This window comes from Neltuma alba, unplaced genomic scaffold (genome assembly GCF_004799145.2).
Source record: "Neltuma alba isolate B1F8T4 unplaced genomic scaffold, ASM479914v2 tig00011856_pilon, whole genome shotgun sequence".
NCBI lineage: Eukaryota > Viridiplantae > Streptophyta > Magnoliopsida > Fabales > Fabaceae > Neltuma > Neltuma alba.
Window position 1 is genome coordinate 58,510 of NW_021636461.1, and position 18,188 is coordinate 76,697.

Here is an 18,188-nt window from a genome sequence, read left to right on the forward strand (position 1 = left end):
GAACAATTATATATCTTCATCGATCATCATTCAAAAAACCTCTACTTCAACGATAATGGATCCTACCAGCTTATTGGGAAATAGCACCAGCAGCAAGGAGAAGCAACACAAACGCGTCACAGGAACCTTATTCTCAGGACTCAGCAGCCTCATCAATCTTCTGCCGACCGGCACCGTCTTCCTCTTCCAATTCCTCAACCCCATCGTCACCAATTCCGGCCACTGCACACCCTTTCACAAGTACCTGTCCGCCGCATTCCTCATCTTCTGTTCCTTTAACTGCTGCTTCGCCACCTTCACCGACAGCTACACCGGCTCGGACGGCAGAAAGCACTACGGCGTCGTCACCACGAAAGGGCTTTGGCCTGCGCCTTCGTCTGAGTTGGTGGACTTGTCGACGTACAGGCTGCGAGTGAGGGACTTGGCACACGCCTTGTTGTCATTGGGCGTGTTTGGAGTGTTAGGGTTTTTGGACAAGAACACGGTGAGTTGTTTGTATCCGGTGATGGATGCGTATGATGATATTCTGTTGAAGGTGTTGCCGCCGATCATGGGGGTGATCTCTGGAACGGCCTTTTCGATCTTCCCGTGGAAGCGTAATGGAATTGGGTACTGACACCTCCAAGAAGATATAACCAGTCAGTTGAGAGAAGATACGTGAAATGAAAAAAGCACAGAGCAGTCAACGTAACATCAATGGCTTTTTTCGGTTATATTTGCTGTGCATGTAATATATAAAAATATATGATCTGATGTTTCTGAGAAGTGTGTGTTTTATATGTGCCAAATGTAAAAAGTTGAAGACTGGCTTATCTTGGCTGTTTATGATTCAATTTATTAGGTTCTCATTAAAAGGAATATATATATTTTTATGATCTATATATCCCACTGAGAGCCTATTTGGATAGAGACAACAAGCTAAGGCTGCACAGAAGGAAGAAGAGAAACAGAAATAATAGAAAGGAAATTATATAGAGTCCAGAAAGAGGCTTGCATCCACGAAATTCTTCACACCCTGCACGACCCTTTTTCATCTTTATTTATCTTCGATCACTTCGTTTCTATTAATACATATTGGTTTTGCCCCTTCGAAAAGAAAAATAATTAGCCATAGCGCATCAGCAATACGAAAATTAATGTCTACCTTTCAATCGCGTACGGTTCATCTCAGACTTGTGACACATGCATCCTCCACAATTTAGAGTCTCTGGTTATATAGACAGTTTACAGGTTGCGCACAATCTGTAGAAACTGGACGCCTGATATCTTTTTGGGTACAGTTCACGCCCCCCCCTATGGTTTATGTTATTAGCTTATAATAAGTAAAGTATGTTGTTTTTATTAACTAAGCAAGACTTGTTTTTTTATAGCCCAAGGGAACATCGTTTGATTCTTCAAAATATTGTGAGTTTCTACTTTGTTGACAGCCAGCTCAAACCTCAAAGCGTACATTTGTGTTGAGCGAGACTTGAAAGGAAGGAATATGTACGCTCGTGATTCATAAAGCAGAAAGAGTACAAATATTTCCCCAACACAAAAAAGAAAAGAAAAGAGGAAGGATTAATTAAGAACCGTCTTATTCTGTCATTTGTTTGAAAGCGACTTATAACCTTCTGGCGGAAAAAAGAGAGAGAGAGAGAGAGAGAGAGAGAGAGAGAGAAAGCGACTTATAACCTTCACGGGGAGAAAAGCCCTTCCTGTAATAAATTAAAAAGGGCAAATGTGGGACTTCATTCATCTTCCCTGTGTGGCTAGCTCTAACTGAATTAAATTGATCCCATCTTCACTAGGCAGATTTAATCACAACTTAAGCATCCAATGCAACATGTTCTTCCATATATCAAATACATCATGTTAATGTAATCTAAAATATATTGCAGTGAAGAGGAAGATCACCTAATTAACCTAAGCTGTTGCATATATCAAATACATCATGTTAATGTAATCTAAAATATCAAATCTTTTCCATGGAACAAGAACTTTTGGGAGGTGGGGTTAGTTCCCAAACATTCGATGCAGAACAAGGTGGAGCAATCCTCTTGACTCTCTGTTTTAGTTTTCTGCATCTTCTAATGACATTTTTCTGTGCAGCTTCTGCACAATTTACTTTCACTATATCTACCTTCACTATATGGTGATCAGAAGTGCCTTTAGAAGAAATGACTGAGTATGAGCCTGGAACAAATTCGTAGGGCGAGTCTGGTGAGCTCAAAATGTAGTCCACTCGCGTCCCATATTTGCATGTCCCCTGTACATCTGATTTTAGAATTCCTATCATTATCTGAACTCAGACAAAACAGGCAAAAGACGTATACTGGCAGATAGAGAATTAAATTTAGAGAACAATTTTATAGTTACTTTGGCCTTTGGTCATGATGACTATAGGCTCGCATTCTCCAGCATAATCCTTTGCATCGACATAGTCTTTTGATTTCATGTAGTTCATCACTTCGGTCTTTGGCCGAGGCTTTCCCAGTTTCTCATAATACTGCAAAAATCGCTCGTCTCAGAGAAGTCTCTACGGCAAAAGTTATATTGACAATGAATGTTTTCGGCTCAAGTTTGGGCTTTTATGACCCAAAAAGAGTTATTCCCTGATGGGCCTAAGCCCATGGCTGTTGGATGGCAGAAACATTGTACTGTCGTGCGAGAGAGCAATACCTTGACGATATCTGTCCATCTCTCTGCTGAGTAATCTGCAACATCCAGAGAATTGAGACCTCCTGCCAAGATGTGAGGAGGGTCATTGTAGCTCATTATGGCATTGACTTGCTTCATTCTCCAATTCTCATCCAGATGATCAAGTTGAGTTGAGTGAAAATTGATTTCTCCTGCCCAAGGCACATCAATTGTGGCCTTCAAAACATTCCTGCGTCACACAAAATGGATGTAAATCGCATTGTGCCCGCAAAAAATTTAAGCTTTTGATTAATGCTTTTTGGATCAACAGAATAACAAGAGATTTGGGCTTTTAGGAACGTGGGGAAGCACCTGAAATCATCATCATCAGCAATTTTCTGAACTTTCCATCTCTTGATTGGCCATTTTGATAAAATGGCATTTCCATATTCAGGAGCCCAACTCTCAGCAAAAACAAACTTCATTCCCAAAGCAGCTGCCAAATCTGATAGAGGCTTCATGCTCTTCTCTTCCTCAGCCTTCACATCTTGCAGTGCCAACACATCAGCATCTAACTCCCTCAGAACTTCCAGGATGCTTCTGCTGCTCCTAAATCTCTCGTTGCTTCCACAGTAATAGTTCACAATAGGAGAAAAGCATACTGGGGACCTTGCTGGGACGTGGCTTCTCCTTCTTGATGTGCCCTCTTCGACATCATTATCATCCATGGAAGCCAGCAGCCTACTGTTGGCTTTTGAAATCTCATTTTCAGGAAGATTAATGGAAACCTTCAAGTTAGATCGAGGGAGAATCTTGGAGTCAGAGAGATCCTGAACCTTACTCAGAGAGGCATGCAGTGGAGAGTGCTTCAGTATACTTTTGGGGTAAGCAACTTTCATAGGAGAACTCTTGTTGTTACTGTAAGACCCCAATTCATCAGCTTCTGAAACAGCAGGCGCAAGGGAGAACATTGCAACATTGAAAGTAGCAATCCTAATAGGCTTTACATGCACAGAATCTGAGTGATTTGTAGTTTTACTGAAGGCAGACTGCTGTGGTCTGGAGTGATATTTGGAGTTCAACTTTCTGAATCTTTTGATCACAACTTTAGACCTTGGTCGCTTCCATAGCAGCCAACTTATCCTCGAATAGAGGAACCTGAGTTTTCTTCTGAGCAAACCCCACATCTTTGAACACAGAATCTAACAGGCTATTATGCGCAGAAGAATATGTGTTGGGGGTATCTGGATTCATGTGAAGCTCGTAGTTTCTTTAATCACCATGATTTGTGATGCAGGTCGTAGATAATAAATTAACGAGTCAACGTACGCAAATAATAGAGACAAAGGTAGGTGCTAACTAATCCACGGAGTGAGTTAGACAGAGCTTGGAAGATTGACAATGGAGCCATATTGTTGAGCCTCTTTTCCCACACAACAAAACAAGGCCAACTGCTCCCAATCATAGCATCAATCGTGACTCCAGCTTCTAAAACTACTATTATATTCTGACTTCCTTAGCTTTATTCTCCCGCTAAATCTCTTTTCTGAACCATATTAAAATAATGCTTTTTCCCCTACCTGTGGCATTTTAAATTTATTTCTCCTACGATACTCCTCAGAATAATTAAATCTGAGTTGATTAAAAAAAAAAAAAATCTACCCTGTTTACAAACGAGACTGCTAGGCGGAACTTATCTCGAAAATCACGAAAACTTAGCTGACCACCCTTTTTTAATTATCATAAAAATTTCAATATTTAATTGTGATATAAGTTCTGTCCGCCTCCGTGATTGCGAAATGGGGCTGATATACATATATATTACCTCTGGTGCTTGATATAAAAGTTAGTTGATTAATTTGAATAGATCAAAAAATTAATTAAATTAGTTATTTGTAATAAATAGATGTTGTCTTTCTAAAAATATCTTGCTAATCAAATATATTGACTAAAAATACTTTATCACAAGACTATTTTAAAAAAGTGGATAAATATGAGATATAAAATAGATTGGAGTCTTATATTTAATAAAAAATAAAAATCAAATTATTTCTTATATTAAAGATTAGAAACACTGTGTATATATGTACGTATGTATAGCACGTTAATACTCGAAATATTGCCACTTTTGTATTATAAAGTGCAATAGTTTGGATGGGAATTTCCACCATGTGATAGCTGTCGAAGCTAGGATTCCTTGGGGTTCTTTTCGCCGAACAAGATTAAGTCAATAATGTAGGTAGAGAAGATGAGAGATACTCCCTCGCTACTTAATATAAGATCTATTTAATTAATTTAATTAGATTAGATAAGTTAAGTAAATTAGTTAACTATAAAAAATATGACATGTTTTTTTTAAAACACTATAATCATCTTTCTTAATATCTTTTATCCTTCACTTATTTGATTATGGTTAAAGAAGTATTTATAAAGATAATTTAAAAAAAATTGATAAATATGAGAGATAGGTCTTATATTTAGAATCAAAATTAACTTGACAATTAAACCCTATATTAAAACCTGGAGGAGTAATATTTAATAGATACCGGCAATTACACCAATGTGAAGGGGAGGGGAAAAATCATTGTATCAGTTGATTTGACAATTATGTGTGAACCCGATAGAATTCACAGATGCTACAATAGTAGTCCAGCAGAACTGGATTTGACTTCGAAATATGTCCCCTCACTAACGGTGGTTGCAACTATCTCAAGGTGGTAAGCTATAAGTTAGCAAATACATCAAACGCAGGTCCAAACCTTCCTCAGCAATGGGCGGGCTCCTTTTTGAAGGCTAAGTATTAAATATAGCATCTCCATCTACCAGTTGGATTGCTCCGGATCCTATTCTGAGTGATTCAAGTATTTAAGCCCTCGTTCGTTTGGCCAAAAAAAAAAAAAATATTTGAGCCCTCAAACTACATTCTCAGAATTTGATGTGCCCAAGAACTCAGGCATCTTCGATCAATCATTGACAAATAATGCATCCAGGAGGTTAGAAGATGAATTTCCATTCTCAGTCTCATCAAAGAAGCCGTTTGCACCATTTTCCCTCCTAGCTTTACGCTCCTCAGCAATAATATCATCCGTTTCAGCACAGTAGTTTCGCCGACCTTGTTTCATAGGTTTCTCAGCAACAATGAATTTGTTTCCATCACGAGATCTTTCGGCAAAACCTGCCCAGACTGATGAAATTCATAGGTCAGAAATTACAGATTTTTACAGATAGATAAAAAAAACAATCCAGAACCATCACCCAACAAAAGAAAAAAGAATTGGAGTAGCATCACGATAAAAATGAAATACAGCTGGAGTATTTTTACTTGATTGTGCTGCTCGATGTGTGCAAGTTTTATATCTTTATCACTTATCAAAAGCAAACGTTCTGATACAAAATTTTATTTTCAGAAAGAATTGTTAAAGCACAATTTTTCTAAGGTGGCCAAAATATGGGAAACCCAGCATTCACCATGCACGTAGAAGTAACGCAAATCAGCATAGACTCACAACTGAAGCAGTTATTTGTAAGGAAGCCATGCTTTAATGTATGTTAAATAACGTTCGTTCAAGTTTCCAAGGAGTTGACAAGAACAGGCTCAGAATAGCATATCAATGTTGACTATCAATAAGACCCGACAAACTTAAGCATCCAAGTAGAAGGTAAAACACTACTAAGAAAAAAGAATGTGAAAGAAGTTACGATCTCAGACAGTGATATTAAGCATTATTTGAGAGATTTATAAGGTTGTAGGTATTGGAAATTTGACAGTGAATCACATGTTTTCTGTTGAATAATCCCCCTTATTTTTCACTCCTTAATGTCACAAAAGCCCAAAGGATACTTGGTAATCACACCGAGGAACTGTGTAACAGATAAGAGGTTCTCCTTCAGACTAAAAAAGGAGTCTCAGACAAACATCTATTCTTCATTAGCATAAGCTTCACGCCCCCACTAGGGTTACAAGGCAGGCCAGAACTACTCAGCTCAGCAGACATATAGCTATTCTAAGCTACTGCTTTTCCCAAGTTAGATGAGGACAAAACGTAGGAAAGAGGACAATCCTGGAACTTAGACGATGACAGAAGGAAGCTAGAAAAGAGAGGTCAAAAGTAGCCGCATAAGTAGGATTTAAACCTCAGAATAAATATATCCAATCATGAAAAGAGTATCATCACGTTAGTGCACAAGTAACTTACATTCAAAATAGCATATTCTTGTAAAGGAGATATATATACATAACGTCAGACCTAAATGTAGCCTAAACTGCAGTATTTTAAGTTTAGTGATATAATACCTCCAAAATGATGAAGTACAATCGAAGCTGCTACAGTGACATTCAATGAAGCAGTGCCACCTCCATATTGTGGGATATAAACAAAAAAGTCACATATCTCACATTCCTTAGCAGAAAGGCCCGTACCCTACATAGAAAATTTTGGAGGTATCACCAAATATAGCTTAATAACAAGAGAATCAAGACTCTGACTTTTAGTGAGCTTGATTGCAATGACAGAGGATTTCAATGTGATACTCCTTCGTTGCTCTTGTCAGTGATGAGTTTCTGTGATATTTCCTGACTAATTATCCATGACAAACTTGATACCACCAACCCAGGACGATTTAAATTTTGGAATGACGAGTATAGCATCAATCATTGACACAATAAATTTACATAGTAGAACGTCAAACCTACCAACTATCAAATATGACAGCAATCACATTCAAATGTCCTAGAAATTACCTATTCACTGATAAATCTCGCAAGTACTTGCGGAGTATTAGAGGCAGACACAAAGGTTCCCAAAATATCTTCAAGGACCTATTAATTAACAGGTTCAAATTCACTAGTCCAGATTACAGGCAGCTAAATGATTAGTCTATCACTGAGATATACATATAATTTTCACCTGGACGAGAAAAGATTCACGTTATGTGTAAAAGCATATTAAAAAGGGAACAACGTTAATTATGAAGAAATCATGTCATTAAGAACTGGGCAGTCTTACTAGAGAATAAGCCTCTGCACAACATCAAACGATACTTCAATGTCAATCGGATGGAAATACCTCGTTCCCAAGCAGGAAAGCTGTGCTTTTCTTGAAGGGATGCTGATTGATGGGTTTGGCATCGTCCGTAATCTCCACGCCACAAATATCACAGTCTTTCTCCTGCAAGAGCAATCATTGACCCGAATTTATACATTTTGGCGATGCACAATTTTAAGATCGCGAGACAGAGTATGCATAGAAAGATAAAGTCTGAGACCTTTAGGAAGTGACGAGCATCTTCGAGTGAGTGAAAGTGACGGAAACGGAGGTGAGAGGTGGAGCCATGGCTACCGAATGAGTTGAAATCTCTACGGCCAACTAGTATGAGCTCGGATACTCCAAAGGCCGTGGCGCTTCGTGCAAGGGTCCCCACGTTGTGCCTTTTGGCTATATTATGCACCACCACGTAGCTCTCCAACACCATTTTCCCTCAAGTTCAGAAAGTGCAATTTTGGGGCCAGCAGACAGCTCGAGCATGAGCCCGAGAAAGGTTTAAGCAATGGGGAGTTTTGGGTTTTGCTCCTGAACCCGCTTCTCCAGCAAGAAAGCCGGCAGCGTATGAATTCGTTCTTCTTCGCGCCACAATTACAGGACGGCAAAACCCGCAAGATCTCCCAACCCACTTTCTCAGTATAAGGGTACCGCCTCTGGCCTGACCCAGATCTTCATTGACATTGACCACTTACTGTTTTAATTATTTTCTTTATGCAATGATTCTATAGTTTTATTAATTCCATTTAAATTTAAATAAATAATATAACTATAAATTTTATATAAGTAAATTATAACTTTTTATTTTTTTTCCCATTGAAATTTAAATTTTAAATGCCTCCAAACGAGTAATTCAACAAGTTTTAAATTTTAAGTGCCTTTTTTTTTGAGTGAAAATTTTAAGTGCCTTATTTGCGAGCATAAATCAGAATAACATTTTCGAAAGGACTCCAAAGTTACCAATATAGTTGGCTACTAACCCGAATCCAACTCTGAAGAGGCCTTGAGTTAAGTTTTCATGCATCGACTTTATCAGGCAGTGTCAAAAAAATTCATGCATGAAATCCCAAATATTCTTCCTTCCTTCAAAGCCAACCATTTTAAAAATTTCAAGATTCTTTTCTTCCGAGATAAAACCATGAACAATCAAGCGCCGACCTCCTTCGCCTCCTGACAAGACGCTTAATTTCTTTCTTTTTTTTTTTTAAGCACAAGTATTCTATTATTAGAAGTAATGCTTTTTAAAATACTATTGTGCATTAAATATAGACACCTCTCAATAAAAACATTAATTTAATATATTGTGAGGGACTATCTTTTTTTGTTAAACTCAACCCTTGCCGGTAAGATGCTTAATTTTTATGGAAAAGGATAATAACATGTACAAGAAATTCTCTACAGAGCTATCTTTGGAGTGATATAAAATATAAATTATTACATGCATGCACAATTAACAATGAATTTTACAAGATATAGGTATTATTACATGATACATTTTATACGACTATGTAATATTAATATAGGTAAATTTTTCCCTTGTTTTATTCATCAAGATTCTGTATTAATCTGTGTGTTGTATTATAATACGTATGTTAGTAGCCTTCCTTGGTCTGGCCTCAAACAAGCCTCCGTATCTTATGTACAGGAGCTTAAGAACCACATTTATTTACCACTGTACATAGCCATGCAAGGTAGTTAAATTAAACCTTCTCGAAGCAACTCATCGTGTTTCAAACTGCAACTTGAGCTGCTGCGAGCCTAGCGATAGGAACCCTGCAAAACAACACCGAGGTTCTCAGTTTTGAAGTTTAAATCGTATGTTCAGAATCTCATCTCACATGACATGAAATGCAGCAGTTCACCTGAATGGCGAACAAGAAACGTAGTCAAGTCCAATGTGAGCGAAAAATGCAACAGAAGAAGGCTCCCCGCCATGCTCTCCACATATTCCAACCTGTTCATCTTATATATTAATTGCAGAAGCTAGATGGAGTGGAAGAAACAGATTTTTACGACTCGGTATTTACCATGGCGCAAAGAAATCTTAATTTTTGAAACCTAGTAACTGATGAAAGCACTTCAAAGAAACATCAGTATGGATTGTGTACGAAGATTTGAAGCTGCTGATTGCAACCTTAAATATTTACGTCCGCAGAAGGCCTTAAACCAGCTTTATCATGTTATACAAAATTTCCACTATTGTTAAGTATTCCCACCTTTAAGTTAGGTCGAGCAGCACGACCCTTTTCAGTGCAAATCCTGATGAGTTCACCAACACCTCTCTGGTCGAGAACCTGTAATTGTTGTCAACAATCCAAATTTAGCAACCATTCCTAACATTTCTTCAATAAGAGAATGAGCCTGCACGCAAATAACCTCAAACGGATCGCTCTTTAGAATGCCATTGGATAGGTATATGGGAAGAAATTTGCCGACGTCATCTCTGCTGTATCCAAACGTCATTTGTGTAAGGTCATTGGTTCCGAATGAAAAGAATTCTGCTTCCTTCGCAATCTGCCAAAACGAATCACAAAAATAATAGTTAGCAGGTGACGATAAAAGATGAGTGAGATGGGATGAGCGAAAGGAGATTGAGCGTTTCATTTATATGGATTCTTAAGACTGTTTTAGAACCGTAATATGATTCTTCAAGACATAACGAAATAAAAGTACCTCATCTGCAACTAGAGCAGCTCTTGGAACTTCGATCATGGTTCCGACCTTATAGCTTAGGGAGGAACCCATCTCAGAGAAGACTTTCTCAGCAACACTTCTGATCAATCTCACTTGATGCCTTAATTCCTGAAGTTTAAACTGTCAGCATAACTTAAATTTTTTTAAGGAAAACAAAAAAAGAGCACAAAAGGAAGAAGAATCCCAGCGTATAGCATATGCTTGATATAGGTCAGAAAGGCTTCATCCAGAACATATGAACTAATAGAACCTTTGAAATTTCATTTATTTTTAAGTGAGTATGAGGATATAAAACCAACAATTCTTATACAAGCATAGCCCATATTTTGAACCAAAAAGAAACACAAACAACCGGGTAGAAGTGAGGGAGAAGGGGATCATGCCTGAGGTGTACCGATAAGTGGAACCATTATCTCTGGAAGAACTGTAATGCCATGGTTACTCATGGAAACAGCAGCCTGAAAAATTGCACGTGCTTGCATTTCCGTCAGTTCTGGGTATGAAATCCCGAGCCTGTTGACCGATTTTCAACTTGCACATATCAGCAATCGTGGTCCAAATAGGATAGTTCAATTCTTTAACAATAACAACGAGAGGTTCATATTGTCTTATAGAAAGGAATTGCAAAGAAAATGCAGGCAATCTCTCTATACACTCTCACAAGAAGGGCATTTGAACCTGCAACCACGAAAACCGAGCATAGGATTGACTTCTGATAGTTTTTCGATCCTGGAGAAGATTTCTTCTTCCTTCATGCCTGTCTCGGAAGTCAGTTCACTGACAATATGTTCCAGATCACCTTCTGGAAGAAATTCATGAAGTGGAGGATCTAGCAATCGGATTGTTACAGGAAAACCTGAAATTCCCAAGTTAAACAAAATAAAAGACAAATAAATCTTCAATGAACACGCCATGCTTAAGGCAGAACATGAATACAAAGTATCATATGTTGATTTATGATTCTGATGTCTGTTTAGTACGTGCAGATAATCCATGTCTCACGGATAAGTATCATTTACCATGACAAAGGCAAACAATGATTCTCAAAGCCTATGATTAAGAAATATGTAGTGGAAGTATTATGATGGTTTAATAAAGTCTCACACTTCTCCAATTCACAAAAACAAACTCTAAACTTTGCAACAGACAGTGAGAAAGTACCATCCATTGCACGGAATATTCCCTCAAAGTCAGATCTCTGATAAGGTAGTAACATGTCAAGTGCGACTTTCCTTTGTTCAGGTGTGATTGCCATTATCATCTTTCTTACAGCTTTTATCCTCTCATCTGAAGCAAAAAACTGAAACATACCAAAACTTGTAAATAATCATTTAAGTGGGCAAGTTTTGTGTCAGTCAATAACAGGGCATCAAAAGACACAAGAGGGTTTAGATGTTTATTATTATTTTTAATGAGTAACACAATTTAATTTTTCAAACCAATTCCACCCGTAGCTTTTAAGGTGCTAGATATGAGCGATGCTTGCGCTATATCATCGCTATAACATGGAGCTCAAGAAAAATCAGTACCATGTGCTCTGTCCTACAAAGCCCGATTCCTTGGGCACCGTTGTTTCGGGCTGCTATTGCATCTTCAGGCGTGTCAGCATTTGCCATAACCTGAACGATAATAACAATATGAGATATCTCCCATAAGGTAAAAAATACTAATATTTTGTGGGGAACACATGCAAAACCTTTAGATGCCTTTTTTCATCGGCCCAAGACATGAAGGTTTCCAAATCATCACTCATAGCTGGAGGAGAAAGTGGCTGTTTTCCCAGAATCACCTCACCAGTGGATCCATTCAGTGAGATCCATTCTCCTTCATTAATCACCTTATCCCCGACTACAAGCACCTATATTATCGATTGAGATCATACACGTAATAAGGCGGTCTTCGCTCTTATATCTGCTAGACAAAAAAGGGGGAAGTTTCGAATTTACCTTCTCATGGTCATTTACTAAGATGTCGGAGCACCCAGATACACAACACTTCCCCCATCCACGGGCCACAACAGCAGCATGAGATGTCATCCCGCCCCTGGCTGTTAAGATCCCGGTAGCTGCATGCATACCTCCAACATCTTCGGGACTTGTCTCTGTCCGTACCTTCAATGACGCCCAGTCAGAAGAAATAATGGATCAGCATTGCATCCTTTTTGGACTAAGATCACATGTAACAAATTACTTTTTTGTGTGCCAGAATGGAAGCATCAAGGTATGAAAGATAATAGGTTAACATTTGAGAGACTCCCAAGGCAGCACCTATTAGACATCATGTTCAACTCAATACCATGAAATTAAAGTAACATAATCAGGATCAACGTTCACGTCCTCACAAAAATACCCCTGTCCTGTACAAGCATTTCATTTAAAGCACCCACCTTTTCCTTCCTAAAAGTGGATATGTCGATTCAGGTATGAATCAAGAGGAGAAGGAAACAGAGATGAATGAAATATTGGCTTAATAATAATAACCAGCATACCAAGATGGCAGCTTTTCCTTGTGCATGCCATGCCTCAGCATCCTCAGCAGTGAACACAATCTGCCCTACTGCTGCTCCAGGGGATGCAGGCAAACCCGTCGCAATTACATTGTCCTTGTAAGCTGATGGATCCTCAAACTGGAGAAACAATAGTTGAAATAGTTATGACACATAATCAATTTGTACATGAATTAGATAAATTGTTAGACGTATAAATTCCAAGACATTTACATAGTATTTTTTTGAACATGTTCTGATATTGAAAACGATCCAAGCAAACTATGTTAACTTATAAAACACATGCTCCTCTGAAAGCCCAACTGCAAAAGGTTAGTGCTTTTATCTTACTGTTTTAGGTCTCAATACTCATTAGTTGTGTTCTACTTTAAAGTTCACGGTATCAACACATCCAAATACAAGTATTGCAAGGCAATTATTGCTTTAAGTTACTTTGATTAATGCAGAAGTTAAGGGCACATCTCACAATGACCTGTGTACCTGTGGATGGAGAAGTTGATCAAGATGCTGGGGCTCAACCATCTTGATTGCAGAACGAATATCAACAAGCCCCTCATTAACCATGTCTACAGCTATCTTGACGGCACCTTTGCCAGTACGCTTTCCACTCCTACATTGCAACATCCACAACCTATTTTCTTGGACAGTGAACTCAATGTCCTGCACACTAATAATTTGTTGGACAATTTATCTATGGAGTGGTATCTTGTTTCAAGTAGGGAAGAAGGGATACAGAGCAATAGACTTTGGTCGATCTGTCCAAATAAAATTTGAGAATAAAAAATTTAAAAAAATCCATGAAAATTGCAAATTTACCATCATATCCTTATAATGTTTCTCTAGAATTTCACAGTTCTCCTCAAGTTCCTTGTAAGCTTCTGGCATGCAACCTTTCATAGTCTCCAAATCTTCAGGGGTCCTGATTCCAGCAACCACATCCTCTCCCTATATAAAGCCAGTTCAGATCTTCTTAGAAACATCAATATAAAAAACTACTAATCCATGCAGATTAGTGAAGGTCATGAGGGCCAGAAACTCAATTTCAACTTGTTTATGTAACCTGAGCATTGATCAAGAACTCCCCATAAAGTTTCTTCTCCCCAGTACTTGGATTTCTAGTGAACAAGACACCAGTTCCTGAAGTATTTCCCATATTACCGAAGACCATGGTTTGAATGTTTACAGCGGTTCCCTTTAACCCAGTTATCTGATTAATGTCCCGATACTTAATAGCTCTTGGGCTGTCCCATGAATTAAAAACAGCTTTCACAGACAACTCCAGCTGCTTCTTTGGATCTGTCATTAATAATTAGAGATGAGAATAAGTAGAAACTTTTTATTTTCTGTCTTTTATTTATTTATATTTTTTATCAGCTGAAAGCGGGAAGTTTTTCTTGTAACAATCTTAAAAACCACAGTGGGGAAGGATTTGGGTCAGGAGTATGAAAAATCATAAACAATAAATAGTTGGTGGATCCAGAACCTGAGGGAAAGGTTTCTCCACCAGCTTCAAGGTAGACGTTCTTATACTGCTTTACAAGCTCTTTGAGGTCAGCGGCAGTTAAATCGGTGTCAAGTTCAACACCTTTTGATGCTTTAAGCTTTTCTAACTTCTCCTCGAACAGTGAGTGTGGAATGCCCATTACCTCCATATGACAAAAAGAGCATTCAGAACAGAAACAATGACAATGATACTATAATATTCCAAATTCTGAGAAAGATATTAATAGATTGCATTGAATAATGGAGCCGAGCTTCCAATTTGACTCGAGTTAGGTAGCAAAAGTCAACGACATTCACTAAGCAACCGGGAACCAGTTTATTGGATACAGTTTGTAAGATCCACTCACAACATCTCCAAACATGTCCAAGAAACGCCTGTACGAATCGTAAGCAAAGCGCTCGCCACATTTTGCAGCCAGGCCAGCAACCACTTCATCGTTAAGTCCAAGGTTGAGAATCGTGTCCATCATGCCAGGCATTGAAATCTTGTGATATGAAGGCAAAAGATTAGTTTGTGTCATGAGCACGTCAAATGTTTTATGGCAGGGGTCACACTTTAATGGAAGCAGAAATAGGATATAAATAACGTCAGCATGTTTTAATAACCATTAGTGATCCACAATGAATTAAGTTCATTACTAGAGTTTAAACTATTTGCTTATCAAAGTTACTACAAAAAGTTATAAATATCAAAGCATCATTGCCGTCAATCTAGCACCATCAACTTTCCTTATGACGCACACTGCTTTTTACTTCCCATTTGTCATCCATTCCTTTCCTAGGTACGCCTATCGCCATTTTTCCATAAGCCAATTTACATATAAAAAAGTGCCTTACCGATTCTGATAAAAATGACAATACATTGAGACACTCAACAAGGACATAGAGCTTAAACCAAAATACAAATCCAAAAAACAAACAAAGGGACATTGAAAGAAGCAAAAAATAAAAATTTTAAAAATTAATAAATTTCATACCGCAGCACCAGAACGAACAGACAGGAGGAGAGGATTTGAAGGATTCCCAAGAAAGGCTCCGATGTCTTTTTCGACAATGTGCAGGCCTTCCAGTATCTCCTCCCAAAGGTCATCTGGTAGCTTCTTTCCATTCTGTTGATACTCTTGACATGCTTCTGTTGATATTGTGAGTCCAGGAGGCACTGATAATCCAATGGTTGCCATTTCAGCCAGGTTCGCTCCCTTTCCTCCCAACTGTAATTCATATGCGTGTAGCTAGTTGTTCATCAATTTGAAGAATGAATAACCATGGCAATATAATTGCATGCCCTCTTTTTCCCTTAACGTATCCTTTTTATAAAGACCTCATCATACCTCAAAGACCAATTAAAATTAATAATCAATAAGAATCTTAGGAAATGCTTACCAAGGACTTCATGCCCTTGTTGCCTTCACTTTTTCCTTTTCCAAATGTAAACACGCGCTGTTGAAACGAAAACAGAGAAGAGTTGCTTCAGCAGAAATGTTAACATTGAAAATGCTTTCAGGTAGTGATAGTTCTTCACTAACTTTACTTATTAGGAGCAGTCATGTCAACTTTCGAGGGGACTTTGGCAAATCATGGAAAGTTAGACCGTGCTTGCGCATTAAATGCTTGGAAATCAGTTGAATATGATGTAAAACATTGCGACCATGTTATTCACAAACAAAAAAGGAAGCGAAAAGAGGCTAGCTTCTCCTAATTATCTTTTTTGCCACCTCCAGCATTATTCATTACCAAGGCTCTCCTCTATCTACGTCAGAAGTAGGAGTCACATCTAAAAAATTTAAGAAGTAATCAGGTTATTCTTTTATTTTTATGAAAAATTGCAGAGGAAATTTAGGACACAGAAGTGACGTGAGAATTTTCCTTTAGTGGATAACGTCAGCATACAGTCAAAGGAAAAAACTAACCCAGTTTGACTTGATGGGTCAAGGGCCATACCTCGTGCTTCTTTTCCCCCCCCCCCCCGGTTTCTTCTAACTCTTTGGGCTATGTAATCACAACGTTACTTTGCGTGGGGCCTCTTGGACTAAAAGGAGTCAGCCGATGCCCACTATGATTTGATATTGGGCTATTACAATGTTGGGCTTCTCAATGGTCAGATGCGTATTGAACTTTTTATGTTTTGTGAGAATATGAGATACGTTTAGATGTAACTTCATCAACAAAAAGAAATTTGCTTCTGACCCAAAAATTGTTGGCCGAAAACTGAGTTATATTTTGAACAATGAGTTGCGTAATCATATTTTATGATAAGTTATATTTTTGGTAAAAGTAGATACTCCTCCAGTCCTTAATATAGGATCTAATTGTTAAGTTGATTTTTATCTTAAATATAAGACTCATTACTCATATTTATCAGTTTTCTCTAAATTACTCCTATGGATACTCCCTCAACTATAATCAAGTAGAAGAGGAAGATGAGGTATTAAAAAAGATGATTATGGTATTTTTGAAAAAACGTGTCACATTTCTTATAATTAACTAACTTACCTAATTTTTTTAATCTAATCAAATTAGTTAAATAAGTTTTATATTAAGGACAGGAAGAGTAACATTTTCAACGATATTTTCCTTATTTTAGCAGAATTTTTTAATGTTAATTTGCCGAGATAAAATAGAATAGTCTGAGATTCTTTTGATCTGTTAGATACCGCAACAATAGTTCACTTAACAAAAATACGTCTCTAAATGCATCCGGAGATTTGTGCAAGACGATTTTTTTTTTTAATCAAGATGGATGGATGGAATATATATATCGAATTCTCCCAAACATATCCCAAAAAAAAAGAGAGAGAGAGAGAGATGCCAGGCCCTTGCTAAAATTTTTTGCTGAGGGAGAAAAAGAGTATAAGAAGGAAGGAGAGCAGCAATGCGTGTGAAGAAACGAGTACTTATTTTTTACTAAAAGCAGTCACTTTTATTAATCACCGAAAAAAACAAAATGCAATTACATACACCAACAATCGAGGCAAAGAAAGTACCTTTCTGGTGGTAGGTGTTGTGGGAGGAGTCAGGATAGCTTGATTCCGTATGAGAGCTGCGTGTCTCCTGGTTTTGCAAGTCATGATCCTCTTTGATAGGTTGGTTCTATGAAGTTTGATACCTCCACCTCCAAGTCTGCCACACTGCTCACCCAACGAATCCCTGCAACTCTGCGTTTCTTGCTGCCCATAATACTTATTCCCATTCAACACCCTTTGGTACTTGTTACAAGCATCTGGTGTGGGCCTTGTCAGCATCCCTTTCACCATTGAAGACGACATTTCTGCTTTTCCCACCGATCTTCTGCTTCTTCAATGTTGATCGATTTCCTCCTCTGCACCCAACCTAAACTATCTCATCAAAATCAAGCAATAAACGCTTCCTGCTTTTTGTGTGTGTGTGTGTGTGTGAGATCATCAATCAAAACTGTGCAAGATTTGGTAACTTTAAGAAATGGTAGAGATCAAAGAGATTCAGTGTTCTCTATCCACACACACAAGAGGTGCTGCAGAGAAGAGAAGAAAGGAAGATCATCCAATTCATTAAGAAATCCCCCTTGCCTGTTCCTGTGGGAAATACCCACAAACACCTAGTAATCACCTCGACACTAGAGAAACACGGAACTCAAATCATACGTTTCACGTCATGATCGTTCACACACAATTCAATCCAAATTTGGCAAGAAAAAAGAAATCAAGGAGTTCCCGTACGCACCTGGAGCTTGAAATAGGAATATAGAGCTGTTGGGAGCTGATAGAAGAGACTGGCTCCTCAAATCATAAATTGGTGGGAGTGATATTCTCTCTCCTTATTTAATTTTCAGTTTTTTCTGTTTCTCATTA

The 18,188-nt window shown here is 38.1% G+C and overlaps 4 protein-coding genes across 6 annotated transcripts; 1 reads left to right on the forward strand and 3 right to left on the reverse strand.

Annotated features, from left to right (window-relative positions):
* On the forward strand, positions 1-1,012 carry LOC114718650 (protein DMP2-like). Its single transcript, XM_028904047.1, has one exon. The coding sequence runs from the start codon at positions 56-58 to the stop codon at positions 614-616; it is 561 nt and encodes a 186-aa protein (XP_028759880.1). The 5' UTR covers positions 1-55; the 3' UTR covers positions 617-1,012.
* An 842-nt stretch (positions 1,013-1,854) lies between these two features.
* On the reverse strand, positions 1,855-3,903 carry LOC114718671 (uncharacterized). Its single transcript, XM_028904083.1, has 4 exons — positions 2,992-3,903; positions 2,662-2,869; positions 2,359-2,488; positions 1,855-2,256 (listed from the first exon to the last, which is right to left on the reverse strand). The coding sequence occupies exons 1-4, from the start codon at positions 3,804-3,806 to the stop codon at positions 1,955-1,957; spliced, it is 1,455 nt and encodes a 484-aa protein (XP_028759916.1). The 5' UTR covers positions 3,807-3,903; the 3' UTR covers positions 1,855-1,954.
* A 1,229-nt stretch (positions 3,904-5,132) lies between these two features.
* LOC114718672 (putative TrmH family tRNA/rRNA methyltransferase) lies at positions 5,133-8,398 on the reverse strand. Its single transcript, XM_028904084.1, has 4 exons — positions 7,885-8,398; positions 7,686-7,787; positions 6,914-7,040; positions 5,133-5,803 (listed from the first exon to the last, which is right to left on the reverse strand). Exons 1-4 carry the CDS (start codon positions 8,089-8,091, stop codon positions 5,583-5,585), a joined length of 657 nt encoding a protein of 218 aa, XP_028759917.1. The 5' UTR covers positions 8,092-8,398; the 3' UTR covers positions 5,133-5,582.
* A 616-nt stretch (positions 8,399-9,014) lies between these two features.
* Positions 9,015-18,188, reverse strand: LOC114718669 (pyruvate, phosphate dikinase, chloroplastic). 3 transcript variants are annotated; one of them, XM_028904079.1, is made up of 21 exons: positions 18,061-18,188; positions 17,346-17,680; positions 15,745-15,801; positions 15,339-15,572; positions 14,709-14,846; positions 14,342-14,504; positions 13,919-14,154; positions 13,675-13,803; positions 13,339-13,518; positions 12,841-12,978; positions 12,299-12,463; positions 12,049-12,210; positions 11,882-11,971; positions 11,514-11,652; positions 11,031-11,208; positions 10,736-10,865; positions 10,332-10,460; positions 10,035-10,172; positions 9,875-9,952; positions 9,521-9,612; positions 9,389-9,431 (listed from the first exon to the last, which is right to left on the reverse strand). In XM_028904079.1, exons 2-21 carry the CDS (start codon positions 17,625-17,627, stop codon positions 9,389-9,391), a joined length of 2,901 nt encoding a protein of 966 aa, XP_028759912.1. In that variant the 5' UTR covers positions 17,628-17,680; positions 18,061-18,188. The 3 variants fall into 3 exon arrangements, with proteins under 3 accessions (XP_028759914.1, XP_028759912.1, XP_028759913.1); XM_028904080.1 differs by having other exon boundaries at positions 17,346-17,691; XM_028904081.1 differs by lacking the exon at positions 18,061-18,188 and having other exon boundaries at positions 9,015-9,431; positions 17,346-17,898.